This window comes from Lichenostomus cassidix, chromosome 5 (genome assembly GCF_008360975.1).
Source record: "Lichenostomus cassidix isolate B80296 chromosome 5, HeHo_3.0, whole genome shotgun sequence".
Classification (NCBI taxonomy): domain Eukaryota; kingdom Metazoa; phylum Chordata; class Aves; order Passeriformes; family Meliphagidae; genus Lichenostomus; species Lichenostomus cassidix.
In genome coordinates, this window is record NC_139486.1 from 43,097,746 (window position 1) to 43,113,452 (window position 15,707).

Below are 15,707 nucleotides of genomic sequence, written 5' to 3' on the forward strand. Positions count from 1 at the left end.
AGGCCTTCCAGACTCCTTGGCATAGCATTTCAAATTGCATTAGTCTGGGAGAGAGGCAAACAAAAAAAGTTATAGTTTTCTCCCAGGCATTGCTTAAAATAGAAAGCAAACAAATGTCATTGCTGACATGCACAGCCCTGGAGACAGCAGTGAGATGCACAGACAGAGACAGATGCATGCGACTGGCCCCTGTGCTTGATCAAGACTACAATTCTTTAACTACCAGCCCAACATTTTCTGCAGAGAAAATGTTTTTTTAATATCAGATTATGGAAGATAATTAAACAGCTTTCCACTCGCATGCCGGGCCATTTGGTGAACAATACAAATACTGTGGTAGTTTGCTCTCAGTTTTCCACCACTTTCTTTTCCACAGTCTCCTGTGTAATTTGCTCTGTCTGGATGTTTCAAAGCACATCTTTATGATGTCCTTTTACTCTATTCAAATCACCATCTGTTTGTTTCATTAGCAGTCTCACATGGGGGGTGGGGTGTGTTTAAGAGGTCATTCAACATTTCAAAATTAAAAGCTTGGAACTAATATTCTTCAACTAGAAAATGATAAAGTGCTGCTCTTTGGCGTTTTCCAGAAGCTTGTCCCAAAGCAACCCTGTGCCATTTTCTTGATACTTTCCCCTTTTCTTTTACTTTAACTGAGAATCACTGCTTTACTTGCAGGCTAAAAACTAAGTGCTTCACACAGTTCAAGGAGAGGTTGCTTAATAATCAGGCTAATACTCCCTGGGTCCACTTACTCATCTGAGCACACAGCTCTCAGCTAAGAAATGTGATGTCACTGGACACAATCCCAGTCCCCCAGAACCACCAGATCCTTTCACCCTGCCTTCAGTGGGGTCAAATCTAACCAAGAGCACTCTAGGCCTGCAGTTCATGGGCCAGCAACACATTTGATTAACGAGATGGCTGCCACACAGCTTATCTAGAAAAATGCATAACGCTGAAACATAAGCAGGCATAAAGAGGGAAGCGTTTGTCACCCACAGTGCCAGTGTCACATGAGAGACAAAGCATCATTTTTCATGTCTCTACTAGGGAGTGCAAGCTTGTTGGGACATGATGGCAACTCATTGATCTTGGAAAAAAATCTGAGTAATTTCTTGCTGAACCAGAGGGGGAGCAACAAATTCAGCTTCATGTCTTCATGCCCGCCTTGTTCTGTAGCACAGGATGAAAAACAAACCCTGCTGGAGAAAGGAAAAGAGACTATTGCATTGCATTTGATTATATTGCCTTTTGTTTGATTTTTGGGTTATGCAGGTAGGCTGCAGGGGGAAAATGAAGATCAGGCAGACTAGAAACATGAAGGGTCACACAGTGATTTGTTTATTCACTGGGTCATTCACTCAGCAGTAACCATCTGAGATGTTTTATTGGTTTAGAACCCGGTTTTGAAAGGTTCTTCCTTAAGCTGTGACTCAAGACTCACCAGACTACCGCTGAAGCTATTAATTTCCCACTGGAAAAAAGCAAGACTCTTGAAAAACACAAACACATCATAACTAATGCACTGCTCATCTGTCTGAATCCAGGATCCTGCTTACAGAGAAGAACACTATACCATGCACAGGCTGCTGGCTGAAAATATAGTTGCGTTAGGATGAGTGGTGCCTCAGACACCAAGCGTGTCTGGAGTTACCAAACCATCACCAGTGTGCTGCTAGGGAGAAACTTTCCCAACCTGCCACTTCAGAAGACAGATGCTTAGTTGCTTCTTCCCACTGGCTGCCTAAAGACAGTGAGCAGAGATCCAAGCAGTTGGTCAAGCCACAACAGTGCAGCCAGACCTTCTCCATGCTGGCAAGCTTTGGGACAAAATTATCAGGAATCATTTCAACAATAGTGCAGCCACAGGACCAGGGCAGTGATTGTCCCCCTGTACTCGGCACTGGTGAGGCCACACCTTGACTGCTGTGTCCAGTTTTGGGCCCCTCACTGCAACAAAGACATTGAGGTGCTGCAGTGTGTCCAGAGAAGGGCAACTGAGCACAAGGAGACAGGGTATGGAGCACCCAGAGAAGGGTCTGGAGCACAAGTCTTTTGAGGAACAGCTGAGGGAGCTGGGGGTGTTCAGCCTGGACAAAAGGAGCCTCAAGGGAGACCTTACTGCTCTCTACAACTGCCTGAAAGGAGGGTGTAGCCAGGTGGGTGTTTGGCTCTTCCCCCAGGTAACAAGTTTCAGGATGAGAGGAAATGGCCTCAAGTTGTGCCACAGGAGGTTTTGATTGGATATTAGGCAAATGTTGGGCTGTGAAAATATCCCATAAAAGTTCAGAGGTTACTTTAATTCCTTGAATTACATACCATGAGCAGGGCAGTCGTGTAAGCTGAAAACAAAGAAAGAGCAGAAGGCAGTCTGCAGATGGAGCCTGCACAGGAGTACCAGACCTTCCCCACAGGGACATGTAATACAAAGCTGACAGGAGAGATCTAACCACAGGCACAAATAAAATCCAAAATTCTTCAGGGCATCTTAGCAAACTCTCAGACTAAACAGAGGTAAGGGCAGACAGATCCTCTGGTATTTTCCTAACAGTTGATAGTGGTGAGGGAAAGTCTCCCTATAGCCTCAGGGATCCTTCATAGGTGACTGACAGTGTGAAGTCAGACACTCTCCAAAGAGTACAGCATAAGCCTGTTTCCAGATGACAGTTCATGCTCTTATCCCCCCTTCCCCTTCATTTCCTCCCCTTTGCATTTGGACCTGTCACAGTCCATTTGGAAAAAATGATCAGTGCTGCCTCTGTTTAAGCAGATACTTGGATCCCACAATGTGGTTTAAGGGCTTTCAGACAGACTTAGTCCTGGGGCAGCCGTAGAGGCTCAGCTACCATCCTCACTCACTATAAGAGCGCTGAAGTCCAAAGCCTTCGTCTTGAGCTTATCTAGCAATCCACAATCTTCCCTGACATGGATCCTTGATCCTGGCTACAGGTGATTGCAGAATGCCAGATCAGACTGCATCCACTGAAATAAGTGCCTGTTTCTTCCAAGGAAGGTGAAACCCTTGGATGTGCATGTGCAGGCATGTCCTGTGTCACTAGGAAGTAATGAATAACCCCTGGAGCTGCTGGTGCTACCAGCCCACCGTGCAGCACAATTAACTTCTGCTTACAGCAGGGTTACAAGGCTCATTACCCAGCAGCTGAAGGGAGGCTCACCCTGACACAGTGGTATGGCCTTCAGCTCTCACCTGAGCTGGGATCTCACCATGCACATGGCATACACACACCCCAGGAAAGAAAGCAGGAGCAGGGACTGCCCTGATGGGAGCAGCATGTAGCAATGCTATTAGCAGGCAGCAATGCTATTAGCACTCCAGCTGTCACCCTTTTCCTCCTGAGCCAGAGCCTCATCCTCTTATATTTTGCATTTGGTCTTCTGTCTTGGTGCCACAGCACACCTTTCCCTTACAGCCCAGAGCAGCTCAAAGCCCACATCGCTGAGCACAGCAAGTGCTTCCCTACACTGCACCTGGCCTGTGCCGGGAACAGCTCCTCTGCTTACTTCATCAGATTAACACAAAACATGCTATCAGCACATTGGCAGGCTCTTAATATCTTTGCTGCCAGGCTTTAATGGCCTCAGGTCTTCTAAGGCATTTCATTCATCTGGTGACTGTCAGGCTGCAGGAGCACCAGGGTGCTCTCCCCCCACATCCCCTTCCTCAAAGCAGAGATAAGAGCACAGTTATTTTAAAAGCAGGAGGTGAGATGAAAGCACTCACTTTAGTTAGGATGCTGCTGCCATTCCATAATTAACTTCACCTAAATTTTCAAAGGAAGAAAAAAAAAGCCATCCAAAAATCATTTTGAATCAGTCTCTCGCCCACGTTAGCCATCTCGTTCTTGATATCAAGAAAAGAAAGTGGGGACTCCTTTTATTTTTTTAATAATATTACCCTTCAAAGCACTATCTTGAGCTAATTTTTCAAATGCCAGCATGAAAGGCAGCCAGGTCACACTCTTCTCTCTGTAGTTCCTTGTATCACTTTGGGCTACCTATAAACTCAGGGTCAAAATGACATTTTTCCTTCCCACCTCCTCCCCCTCCTTTCCCCAGTTCTATAAAGCAGAAAATGTTGGTGCCAGCCACCTGACAAAGTGTTTCTTCAGGGCCTGTAGTAACCTGTGGCCCTCCCCTCCACACACTGTAATTCCAGTGTGCATCTTTAAAGCAGCGTTATTTACAGCAACTCATTTCCAGTACACCCCCCAGCTTCCTTCTGGGAGACATTCACAGTCCACATATTTGTTAACCTACAAACTTCCTTAGTGGAAACCTACAGAAATACCTACTCTAGGTTAAGACCTGGACTGGAACCTTATTCTAGAGCAAAATCTTGCTCCATGTGAAAAGCTATACAGAGTAACTGTTTCAATGAGTCTGCAGAAATAATAGGGTTAACAATACCTAGAAGTTAGAGGAAAATAAGGAATTAAAACATTTGTTTGTGATTTTTTGATCACTGCAAGATTTTTTTGCAAAAAGAAAAAGAACTCGAAGCAGTTACCTGCACTTCCAGTCTTACCTCTTTTTTTTTTTTTTCCTCCTTGAATCTGCAAAAAATCTTCTGTTAAATGGAATTGATTTAAAAGATTTCAAATATATGGATAACACAATGCTATCCAGTGGTCAAGAAGCAGGTTCTGTTATTCCTGAAATTCATTTTGACGTCTATCCCCGTCTCAGGTGTCCCTGCTTAAAAAACAGTGCAAATCTTCCTCCCATCCCTGCAATGGATAAAAAGGAAGAGAGAGTGATTAGTTACTTTAGAAACATGACTTAAACAAAACAGCCGAAGGATTTCTGTGTAGCTTCCCAAAGGAAGCTGATGATTGGTCTAGAATGATTTTCGCATATTTCAGGTATCAGATACCAGACCGACCAATTCATGTTACCAAACCTGGAACAACCATTGCTTTCTCCTGTGAGTGCTGCACTTGCAGCTCCACTCAGGGACACAGTGCAGGAATTTCTAACCCTGACCTGCAGCCAGCTCCTAGAGACAGGCCTTGCTGATGAAGATCTGCTGCATCTCTCAGATGCACAAGTTTGTTGCTTTTTTTATCCCCTGCAGAAGCTCAGGTACATTTTATTTTATGTAATTCATGTCTTAACCAGCATATCTAACACGACACCTTGCAAGTGGATATGTAAGCCAGCTCCTTTATTTCTGAAGCAAAGCACTCTCCAAATCCACTTTGGGTAATTCATTGGTTCTGCTAACTCCTCTGCTCTGCACAGACTGCCAAGGGAGAACAATAAATACAGCAACAGATGCATGGAGAATTTTTGCTCTTGACTATGCATCATATTTGAGTAAACAGAAATTAGCAAAAGAGCAGCCAAATATCAACCATACTTCCTTAGTCTGCAAACTCACTTATTGTGCAGCATTTAAATACTTCTTATTCAGGTACAGGAGTGTGAACACATAAGAAATTTTCAAAGCATTTATATATGTACATATACATTAAACAGCCAACCTTACTGTCCTCCCCTTACCCCACTCCTCTGCAAGACAGTGCTACTTTGGATGCAGCGTGGGGTGAGGAATGTTCGGAGCATTTTTTGAAATAACTCTTGTCACAAACAAATGAGAAGAGAAATATACTCTGTCAAACACAACATCATATTTCGTCATCACTGTGCTGCAAAAGGACTTGCATCTGTCAAGGAAATAGCAGGTATTCCAAATAAATGTAAGAGCGTCAGATTCATTCAGTCAAATTGATGCTGCCAGGGTGCTCCTCTGGAAGTGAGAGGTTTAGGTGAAGCCGAGCTGCTACTCCTGTAGTTCCTGCATAGATGAAGGTTATAGTCCTTTTTGCTGAAAAATGACAGTGGTTTGAATTTGAGGAGTTACAGGCTGTGGTACCAAACAATGAGAGATAAAAGGTTTTACCTCAGGGTAACTGATAGGAATTAACCTTAGGTAAGACAAGAGTAGGAAAAAAAAAGAAAAAGCCACCTGTAGAGTGGCTGTTGGGAAGCATATAGGAAGTAATGGTCCCAAATAAATTCTCAGTGAATGGGAATCTTCTGCATGGTCACCAGCATCAAGGCAACTGCATTATTGAAACACTTTGTGACCATTCCCACAGAAATGTTAAGGGTCAGATCAGACCCAAAACTGCTCTACCTCTTCTTCTCCAGTGGTCCTCACAATAAGGTTGTAAGGAATACTATCGGAATTTTGGGAAGCAGAGAATCATGTTTCAATTTATCTATTCACAGTATGTTTGGCAGATACACAGAAAAGTTAATTCCCTAGAGAGATCAATCCAGTACTTTTCCAAAGTGCTTTATGCAATATGCATACCCTCAACTTTGCTTTGAAAAGCAAAGAAGAGCTGTGAATTTCCACATGAAGATGTCTTTGCTTCAATTAATAACAGCACATCATTTTGGACAACAGCTCCCTGAACAGTGTAAAGCTGCTTAGTTCTCTCTCTTACAGATAACTGAGGCTGACTGATTAAAAGACTGCTTGCAAACCAGCAAGAAAAAATGTTGCTCTCAGAAATCACTGCTACCTATTTAATTTTTAAGGTATAAAAATTAGGATCTTTAAACAAATCAAAGCAGAGAGAATAAAAAAGATTAGTTAGGGAGCTTAGCTGGGTAGTATTTATTATCAACATTTCTCAAGCATAGCTCTTGCTGGGATGTGACTGTATGAGGCAGCTCTGAGACCCCAGTATTCCCTCCCCTGCAAAGATCCACTGTGGCAGCCTCAACAGCTCCACCTCCCTTGTGCCTCTGGTGTTGAATTCTGGATCCACAACTATTTTGGGGCACTTTGCCAGCACCAAACAAAGATTTCCATCTGAGAATCTCAGTGAGGGCACATGATTTAATTAACAAGAATAACAATAAAACTGGCATGCCTTTGTGAAGGTAGCAAGTGGAGAAGAATCACAGAAGTGGAATATGTCAACCTCTGTATATTTATATTCATTTAGACATAACATCTGAATTAGTTCTCCTTAGTCTGGGAACTTTATAATATCAGGAGTACTTCTTACAGTAGTCTTTTGACTGACAGGACTTTGACAAGGAGTGTGTCTGGGTATGGCTCCCCTGACAGTGGTGGTGCCTGCATGAGGCATCTGTCAGGGGCAGAGTCGTGAGTCCAGGGCTCTGGGACTGCAGCCAGCCACATTGCCTCCACGGAGCATCTCCACTGGAATCACACTCACGCGTCTGGCACGTGGATCACAGACCTGCAGATAAACAGGGACATTGTGCTGGGAACAGGAGTGCTGGGGAAGTGGCACACAGAAGGGGAGGTACAGGCTAATGCTGATGCCCCATGGCTCTGCTGGCAAATCCACATACAGCAGCCAGCACAGAGCACCAACCTCTGCTGCAGCCTCTAGAGCTTTACAACAAAGCACACAACAAAACACCACTGCTTCAGACACCTCATCTTTGGTAACACAAACAGGATGGCAAAATAAGAAATTATGAAATTAAGCAGTTTTCATTTGTATAAATATGGAGACATATGGATCAGTATATTTTTACAAGCACAGGTACGTGTGGGTTTCCAATATCACATTGTTTTAAAAATATATTTAAAACTCACCGAAGAGTTAATAAACTTAACATGGAATGCAAAAGAAATAAGAAGCCTCATGTAGGAGTCCATAAAACTGTAACAACTGAGACTTCATGAGACAGGGGACATGCTCACTTGTGAACAGTATTAAAACACCAGTTTTATTCAGGAATACAGAATACATTTTTGACGATTTCCAGTTTAGACGATTTCCAGTTTACAAAAGTTTAAGACAAGGCTGGCTTTCAACATACAACCTCCCTTAAAGCATTTAAGTAACTTCTCCATTTCAAGCTGACAAAACCCTTCAAATCAGAAAAAAAAAAAAAAGACAAACGAAGGCCACAGTCCTATACTGGGATACATTCAGGCAGCACCCAGCATAGTATTGAAATTCTTTCTGCAGTCCATATTTTAGTCCATGGGTGTAATATAACCTTGTGTTAATAAAAAAATATTGCAGATCTAGTAAGAACTGCAAGAAAAGCCCTTGTCTTACCATTTTAGTTCCAGGCATTATATGCAAAGTAGCTTCCAATAAGCAACAGTTAAAAACAGTACTTGTCATTTGATCACCACATTAAAAATACAGCATTAGATTTTTTCTTCATTTATACAATTTTAAATATTCATTAAAAACCAGAATCAGTGTCCCTCCATCCTTTTCATCATTAATAGTTTTTCTTATCTACTAAAGCCATTTGTCTTCGCTAAGATGTCTAAAAGTAAAGAGCACAAGATTAACAAGCTGCAGCATTAATTAAACGGAGAGTCATCTCTTTCCTCCACTCAGTTTCTAAATCTATCACAAGGGCCCTATTAGCTGTATCAAAGTGAAGTGCTGTAAATAAAACTGATTTGGCTTAAAAGTAAAGGGAGAAGGAATGCAGAGTTATTTAAAAATTGCAATGCAGTCAGTGCTGTTGTGTATGTCACTGCAGACAAGAGCCAAGAGAATTATTCACAGGCTCTCTTTTAAAAGCATTACTTCCAGTTTTTCACTTCCAATACCAGAGAGGTAGATGGTAATTTGCCTTACAAGGAACTTCAGATTACTATCAAGTGGAATCACTAATGGCTTAATTTTACATACACAGCACTCTTGATTTCAGCAGAGGTTACAGACACTCAAAGCTCCTGAATTTTATTTGTTTGTATTTAAATGACCTTCTTTCAAAAATGCCTTCATTTACCTCAAGTAGTCATTTCTTCAAACTCTTTTGTTCAAATATATTAATAGCTGCACTGAGGAGAACTACTCAACACAGTGGTCACCATTCAGTACAGATGTGTAAACCGAATTTGGCTCTGGAAGAAAACTTTAATTGATTTTACTTTTGTAAGAATGGGTCTTTGAAATAATATTCATTTGTTTAAATACTAAGTAGAAAGGAAAGCTCTTGGATGACTATCATCAAACTAGAAGGTTAAGAGCAATTGCAAACAATAGGATGATCAATTCCAATTTTACCTGCTACTGAAAAGAAACCCTACTATGTGGTATGGGATGAACATTTAACTTCAGCCTTACAAGCTGCAAGATTTTCAATGAAATATTTAATTTCATCAGCACATTTCCCAAAGATTCCACTGAATAATGCAGTGTAGCACTGTATTAACACACTAGAAGTGACACATCATAAACTATTTCTGTGTGATACTACAGCAATTCCCAAAGAAACCAGCCTAGCAAACCTGTTCTACAAACCAAAAAACTGGAGTAAGATGAGCCACCCCAAGTTTCAGTATGCCTTTTTGGAACAAGGTACTGAACTGCTGTAGTCCTCAAAGTTCAGTGGTCCCCGTGAGTAACAATGAAGAGGAAGACAAGACTTGTCACTCTTTTTGGATCTCTAGACAATGATATGTAACAACACTCAGAAATGTAGGTAACAGCCTCTCCACTCAACATTCAAACAGAAAGGCACAATCTCCTTTTGTGTTCTCAAAAACTAGAAGATTCCTATACAAAGATAAATACACCCTTAGCTGGAAGGGAAAACATCACACCATTTAGAATGCTTTTTCCTTTTTTTTTTTTTTGTGAAGTCCAAATGGATCATCTTAATGCAAAAGTTACATGAATATACACAACCTGAAAGAGTATATATATTTTTTAATATATATATATATGTACATATATGACAGTGACTGACACAGAAGGCAGAAGAAACAGGCTATATTCACTCTTTTCCCACTTCTCAGCAATGCAAGGCAATGTTTTCCAGATGCCATAGGCATGTAATGTTTGGTTTGCACACACTCTGGTGTCTTAGAATACACATGGTGAAATGCAATCCCCCAGGAAGGCTTGTTTGAGGGATATTGGATGCAATGATTTAGTTTCACTAATACAGATTTAGGCAACTTCAAAATTAGAATGATATCTAATTCCAGTGAAACTACTGCAAACTCTTCAATGGTTTGTTTTCAAAACCAATATAGTTTTTAAAACTGTAACAGAAAACCATTAAGGTTACTTCAGATACAGCATAACATAGCTCTCTTACAGAGGCCAAACAGAACCTTAATGAAAGGCAAGAGGGACAGTGGGGTCCAGTGATCACAGGAGGAGATGCCCCTGCACCCACCTGTACTATTAACTCATTCATCTACCTGAGTCTGATCTACCTGTAGAATAAAGAATAACTGTCTGCTCTGTGACAATGACAACAGTCTGCCTATGACCTTGGTCAGTCAGTAATAAAGCTAAATCCTGCTTTGTGCAGGACAGCATAATTACATTGCTTGAGTCCTCAGCAAGGATGAAATCTGACCCACACTTGTACAATACTTTACAAGGACCTAGGGGTGTCTTCACCAACACACTTCACCACAGGCTGCCTACGCCTGCAAGGAAAGGCTGCCCTTAATCTGCTTCCAAAGTCAGCCCAGCTCATCAGCATTAGAATTCTCCAGGACTCCCCACCATGTCCTCAGTCCTGGAATGACCTGTGCTTGTAAATCTATCTGGTCCTTACCTCTTGCATATCATGGCAATAGACTCCAGAGCTGGAAATTAAAAAAAAGAAAAAAAAAACCACCCCTACCCAAAAATTCAGGTGTATTTATGAGAACTGAGACTGAATTTGAGTTGTTCCCTTACCTACACTCCAAATTCTTGGGCTCTGAGTATATGACCTTTGGGCAAAAGAATCTACCTTAGAAAGATGGGGAGGAAGAAAGCACAAGGTGTGGGCAGTCAGCTTCCTTCACTTCCTTTGAACAGCAAGGTCTGTTTAATGACACAGTTCTTTTACACAGAACCAGTGGTTAATGTAGAATAGACAAATATAAATAATTTTTCAAGGAAAATTTCTCCTTGGACAAGGGGAAGACACTGCATTGTTTTCTGTACACTGAGCACAAGCATGGCACTGCAGTGGCATTTAAATGCACAGCTTCTTCCCTCTTGCCACTCTGAATGCCTTTACCTCTGAGGTGCTTTCACATGGGTGATTCAACAAGGTGCACTGAAACACATCTGACAGGGGACCATTGCAAGACTTAGGACAGAAGAGACATAAATAATTCTGGTTTTCTGCAGAAGCTAGAATTTCAACCAAATGAACGTGAATAATGCAAACTCTGTAAAAACCAATGAGTTTATGCAAAATGAGACTTTGACAGTTTAGAGTTCTTGTGGTGCAGTAGAACTAAACCCATGTGATACACATCTTACATACCAACACACAGTATTACACACATGTATCTATGCATGTACACATACATGCTGCAGATGGGATGACAAGCCCAACACCTTTCACCGCATTACCTGCTTTCATGTATTTTACAAATATAACAAACTAGTCATTGACATTAAAGCTTTCTGTGCTGGGTGTTTGCCTCACACTGGTTTTGGTGTTGAAGCTTTAGCTGGAGCAATCTGGGGGTTTGTTTTGTTGTTTAGTTGTGGGGGTTAAGAGGGAACGCATGGAGTAATGTTTTGCCACACAGGAAAAGAAGTCTTGCTCTGTTGTTTTGAGAAGCTTCAGTGCCTCTGTATCAGCCTTGACGTTTGACAAATGACCCAACCTTTGTGGTGCTGCTGGGATAACCCATGCAAAATTTGGCCTAGATACCAGCATCTGGGAAAAATAGCCTTGCTTAGTTAGAGTTGTTGCATCCTCACAAGCTTAAAACTCCTTCACAGTGAGAATGTTCCAGGCCATGCAGAGATGGGTCAAGTAGGAGATTTTCTGCAATTTGGGCACTGCCAGGTGTCTGGCACTGAGCACCAGACCTCCAAGCAGAATGACTGCCTCTCATATGCTTCAGTGACCACCAGTTGGCACCAGACAGTAAGAAGAAACAGTCCCACGTCGACAGAATGGAAGGCAGTCTGAAAACAAGAGTCCTTCCGGCACAGTTCTCGTGTGCTACTTCTGTATGTATTATAAACACACATATATACATTCATATACAGTAAGCAGTCCAATAAATACATCTCATCAGTTCTTTTGACAAAGCACTGATATTTCTCTTACTTGTTTAAACCAGAACTTGCTCACAGAAATATTGTGGAGAACTGATGTGACTCTAGGTTTAGCCCTCACTGCTCTACCTTTGATGAGCCAAAAATGCTGAACTCAGATATTAAATCAGTGTGAATCCAAACCAAGTCATAATTCAGGCACATGTCCCCTGGAAACCTATTAGCCACAGCAGATTAATCCACACAGACACAGTAAATGCCTTCCTGCCATCCAAACTACTGGAGCAGTTACACTTCTCTTTCAGCAGTGTGGCTGACCAGAGAATCACTCTGATCTACTGTCCTCTCCAGAAGAGTTCTGTGCCCATCCATGCTGCCATGGACATCTCTTGTCCAGCTGTTGGATGTGCCCACAGCACTTTCTGCCATGGGGGCATCTGTGCTGGCCAAGCTTCCCGACCGAGAGCGGTAAGGAGGAAGGTCTGGTTGATTAGGGAGTTCAGATTCGGAACAGTAAGGCGGTGGAGGAAGGTCAAACCAAGGTGGTCTGCTGTAAGACACACAGAGTAAGAAGTTACTGAAGACTGTGGGACAGAAGACAGTACATGGCATTCCAATTATGAAAAAAAACCAAACAGTATTTCTTAGCTTCTTAATTATGACACATATCAAGAGACCTCAGACCTGCCTACATTATTCAGGTAATTTCAAAATATCCACACCACCACGGGGAAGCAAGGTTTCTGGCCAAGGTGTAACATAGTAATTACAACCTGTTTAACAATACACATGCTGAGTTAGATGCCTATGGATTTCCAACAAAGCTGGCTCAAAGACAGCTGTGCAAGACGTAAAAAACTTTTCGGTGTAACATTTTCACCAGAGAAAATACTTTAAAAGAAATAACATTAAGTGGTGGATTTACACCTATAGATAATGAACAGAAGAAAGCTCCAAGGAAACCTCCACTAAGTGACAGAGATTAATGGCTTACAGTCTACGAATAAATAACAAACTGAATTTTCCACACTGACAAATCACTTGGGCTGTCATGAGATCACATGCAGAGCAACTGCTAAGTAGGCACAGACAAGATGAGTGCTGCATTCAGGAAAACTGTTCTGTGGTTCTGATAGCAAGCAAGTAAAGGCACTGAAGGGTTGAACAGATTGGTAATAGGCCCTTGGAGCAATTAGCTCTGAAACTGATGATGGTTTTATCAGCACAGGTAAGAAGTGATTACCATCTGGATACCTGTTCATTTAGTTGTCCTTAATAATGAAAAGATATCATTATTATGAAAGTCACCATTAAGACAAGGGATCTGCAGCCAAAAGCAGCAGAGAATAGGGATTTACTATTATTCTTAAATCCCACAGTTTGTACTGAAAATACCAACAGGATGATTGTGAACAATCTGAATTGCTAAAGCTCATACCATGTCCTTTTTATGTAGAAGGGACGTCTGTTTACAAAGTTTGGAAAGACTCTACAGACAGAGGTTAAAATGAAGATTATTAATTATCTACAAATAAAACTAGTGTTGTAACTACAAAAGCATCATAAACCAAGCCACACACACACACACACCAAACTTCAAAGCACTTTCAGCTATTTAAATTAAGAAGAGTTCTTTCCATTCCAGATCCTAGTCTTTTCTTTTCTTGGTAAAGGGAAAGCAGTGCAGAGCAGAAGAATGATACAGTTTCTTTATACAACAACTGAAGAACTCTCTCACCTTTACATACGCATTATAAACGAACAGGGCAGTATTTTTTCAATGCTGTGGACTACAACTTAGCTGGGCTTTTTTGGCAAAACTCCAAATTCAGTTTTCACATTTTGATTCCAAACTGGCACAGGATATCACTACTAGACAAGTGATACATTCTCCTGCCATTCTCCAAATCTTACAACCAACAACATGTGCTAAGTGAACATGACTTAAGTTTGCCTCAAATCCCTTTACTACCAGGAACAGTAAATGGACCTGAGCACCATGAATTTTTCATATACAGAAGGAGTTCAGATTTACTGAAATTTGACCCTATGCAGGCGACAGAAGTGCAATATTGGAGTTCTGTCTAAAGCAGCAATAAGTGGGGAGCAGCAGCACAGACTACCCAGAGCTGCAACCAGCAGTGTGACGCTTTGGTGATCCCAGAATCAGCTCCTGTACATACCTTTGGTCGAGCACGGCCTCTGAATAGGATGGTGGGGAGTCCAGGTCCACTGGCCTGTGGTAGGGCTGGCTGGCCATGTACTGGATGCCGTTGTTGACGTTGTAGGTGACGCTGCAGTGGTGAGGGTGGTCGAGGACCACCAGGCGGGACAGCAGCACAGGGTGCTGCAGGCGATGCACCGGCAGCGTCATCAGGTTGTTGCGCTTCCGCTGGTGGTGCAGCACTAGGGCCAGAAAGGCCACCACAAGGACGAAAATGACAGAGCTGCCAATGATGGCATAGGTAATACTTGGGTAGTAAAGCAGCTGATTTTCCGAGGTCACGTAATCTTGGCCGCTCCCTGCCTCTGCAAAGCAAAAGGAAAAGGAAGCCTGAGACTGGTTTCCATGTAAAACTGCTTTCGGCCTTTGCTGTGTTTTCTGTTAAACGTGTGACAAAAAGTTTTCCTTTTTCCTTCAGATTGTGAGAAATGAGCTTATTAAAAGCACACACATGCAGATTGGAGATTGGCAGAGTATCTCTGAGTCCATCCCCAGCCAAAGTAAGTGCCAGCACATAAACTACTACGGAGAGACAAGCTGAGAAAGAGGAAAATACACACCATAGTAGGAAGCATGAGCATTATCATGGGATAATCCCCCACCCCTATCTAACAGTCATAACTTTTGTTTCCAGAGGTGACACCCAGTTCCAAGCCATAACCACAGTACCTCAGCTGCACCTGGCAAAGCTCACAAGAATCAGAGATGTAAAAGGCCCCATACTTAACTATCTTTTTTTTTTTTTTGCTTTACATTCCCCTGACTCCATTTAAGCCCCATGTTCACAAGGTTATGCAGCCATTAAACAATATTTTTTTGGGCAGGGATTTTTCTTTTCTGTGCAGCCTGTAAATCCTTACAGCCTCAAACAGGCTATTCTGACATTCATCTACCTCAAGAAAAATATGAGGCTGAGTAAAAAACAAGCCAAACAAACAGTACCCCAATCCACACTATTACAAGTGCATGATCCATCCAAATTCTTAATTTCCTACTGCAGAAGGCTGGCACAGTAAGTCTTAGCATATGATTTTTCTTTCTTTTCCCTATCAAGCAAAACTGCTTTTTAGTCATTCAGAATTGCAACAGAGCCACTAATACATTTCTCTAACAACAGATACTGAAATATACAATGACTGTGCCCAGCATAACAGAACAGCTTTACTCAAGTACCCATTGTTCTCATCAAGATGCTTTAGGTATCTCTCTCTCAGCATTTGATTTTGGTAGTTCACTTCCATGGTTAAACACTAAACCACAATTTCCAGCATCACTAAAAATAGCTTCTGCATTTGTTAGTAAGATAACACAACATAAAACGGCTAATCCTTTAAATATCTCCATTTTAAAGCACAGATACCTATGTAAGAAGAGATGAGATGGAAAAAAAGAATACTGTACCAGAACAAAGAAAACATGATTTCTTCACAGTGAGTAGTGAGGCACTGGAACAGGTTGCCCAG

At 41.8% G+C, this 15,707-nt stretch overlaps 1 protein-coding gene across 6 annotated transcripts in view; it reads right to left on the minus strand.

Annotated features, from left to right (window-relative positions):
* Positions 1-9,609: 9,609 nt before the first annotated feature.
* Positions 9,610-15,707, minus strand: part of LDLRAD3 (low density lipoprotein receptor class A domain containing 3) — a 107,333-nt gene continuing 101,235 nt past the window's right edge. For 4 of the 6 annotated variants that reach the window (XM_085062663.1, XM_085062661.1, XM_085062665.1 and 1 more), the window contains exons 5-6: positions 14,204-14,549; positions 9,610-12,570 (exon numbers count right to left, since the gene is read on the minus strand). In XM_085062663.1, the coding sequence (XP_084918789.1) occupies positions 12,309-12,570; positions 14,204-14,549 (608 nt within the window). In that variant the 3' untranslated portion in view covers positions 9,610-12,308. The remainder of the gene's footprint in view (positions 12,571-14,203; positions 14,550-15,707) is intronic. The other 2 variants (XM_085062664.1, XM_085062662.1) reach the window with 1 other exon arrangement.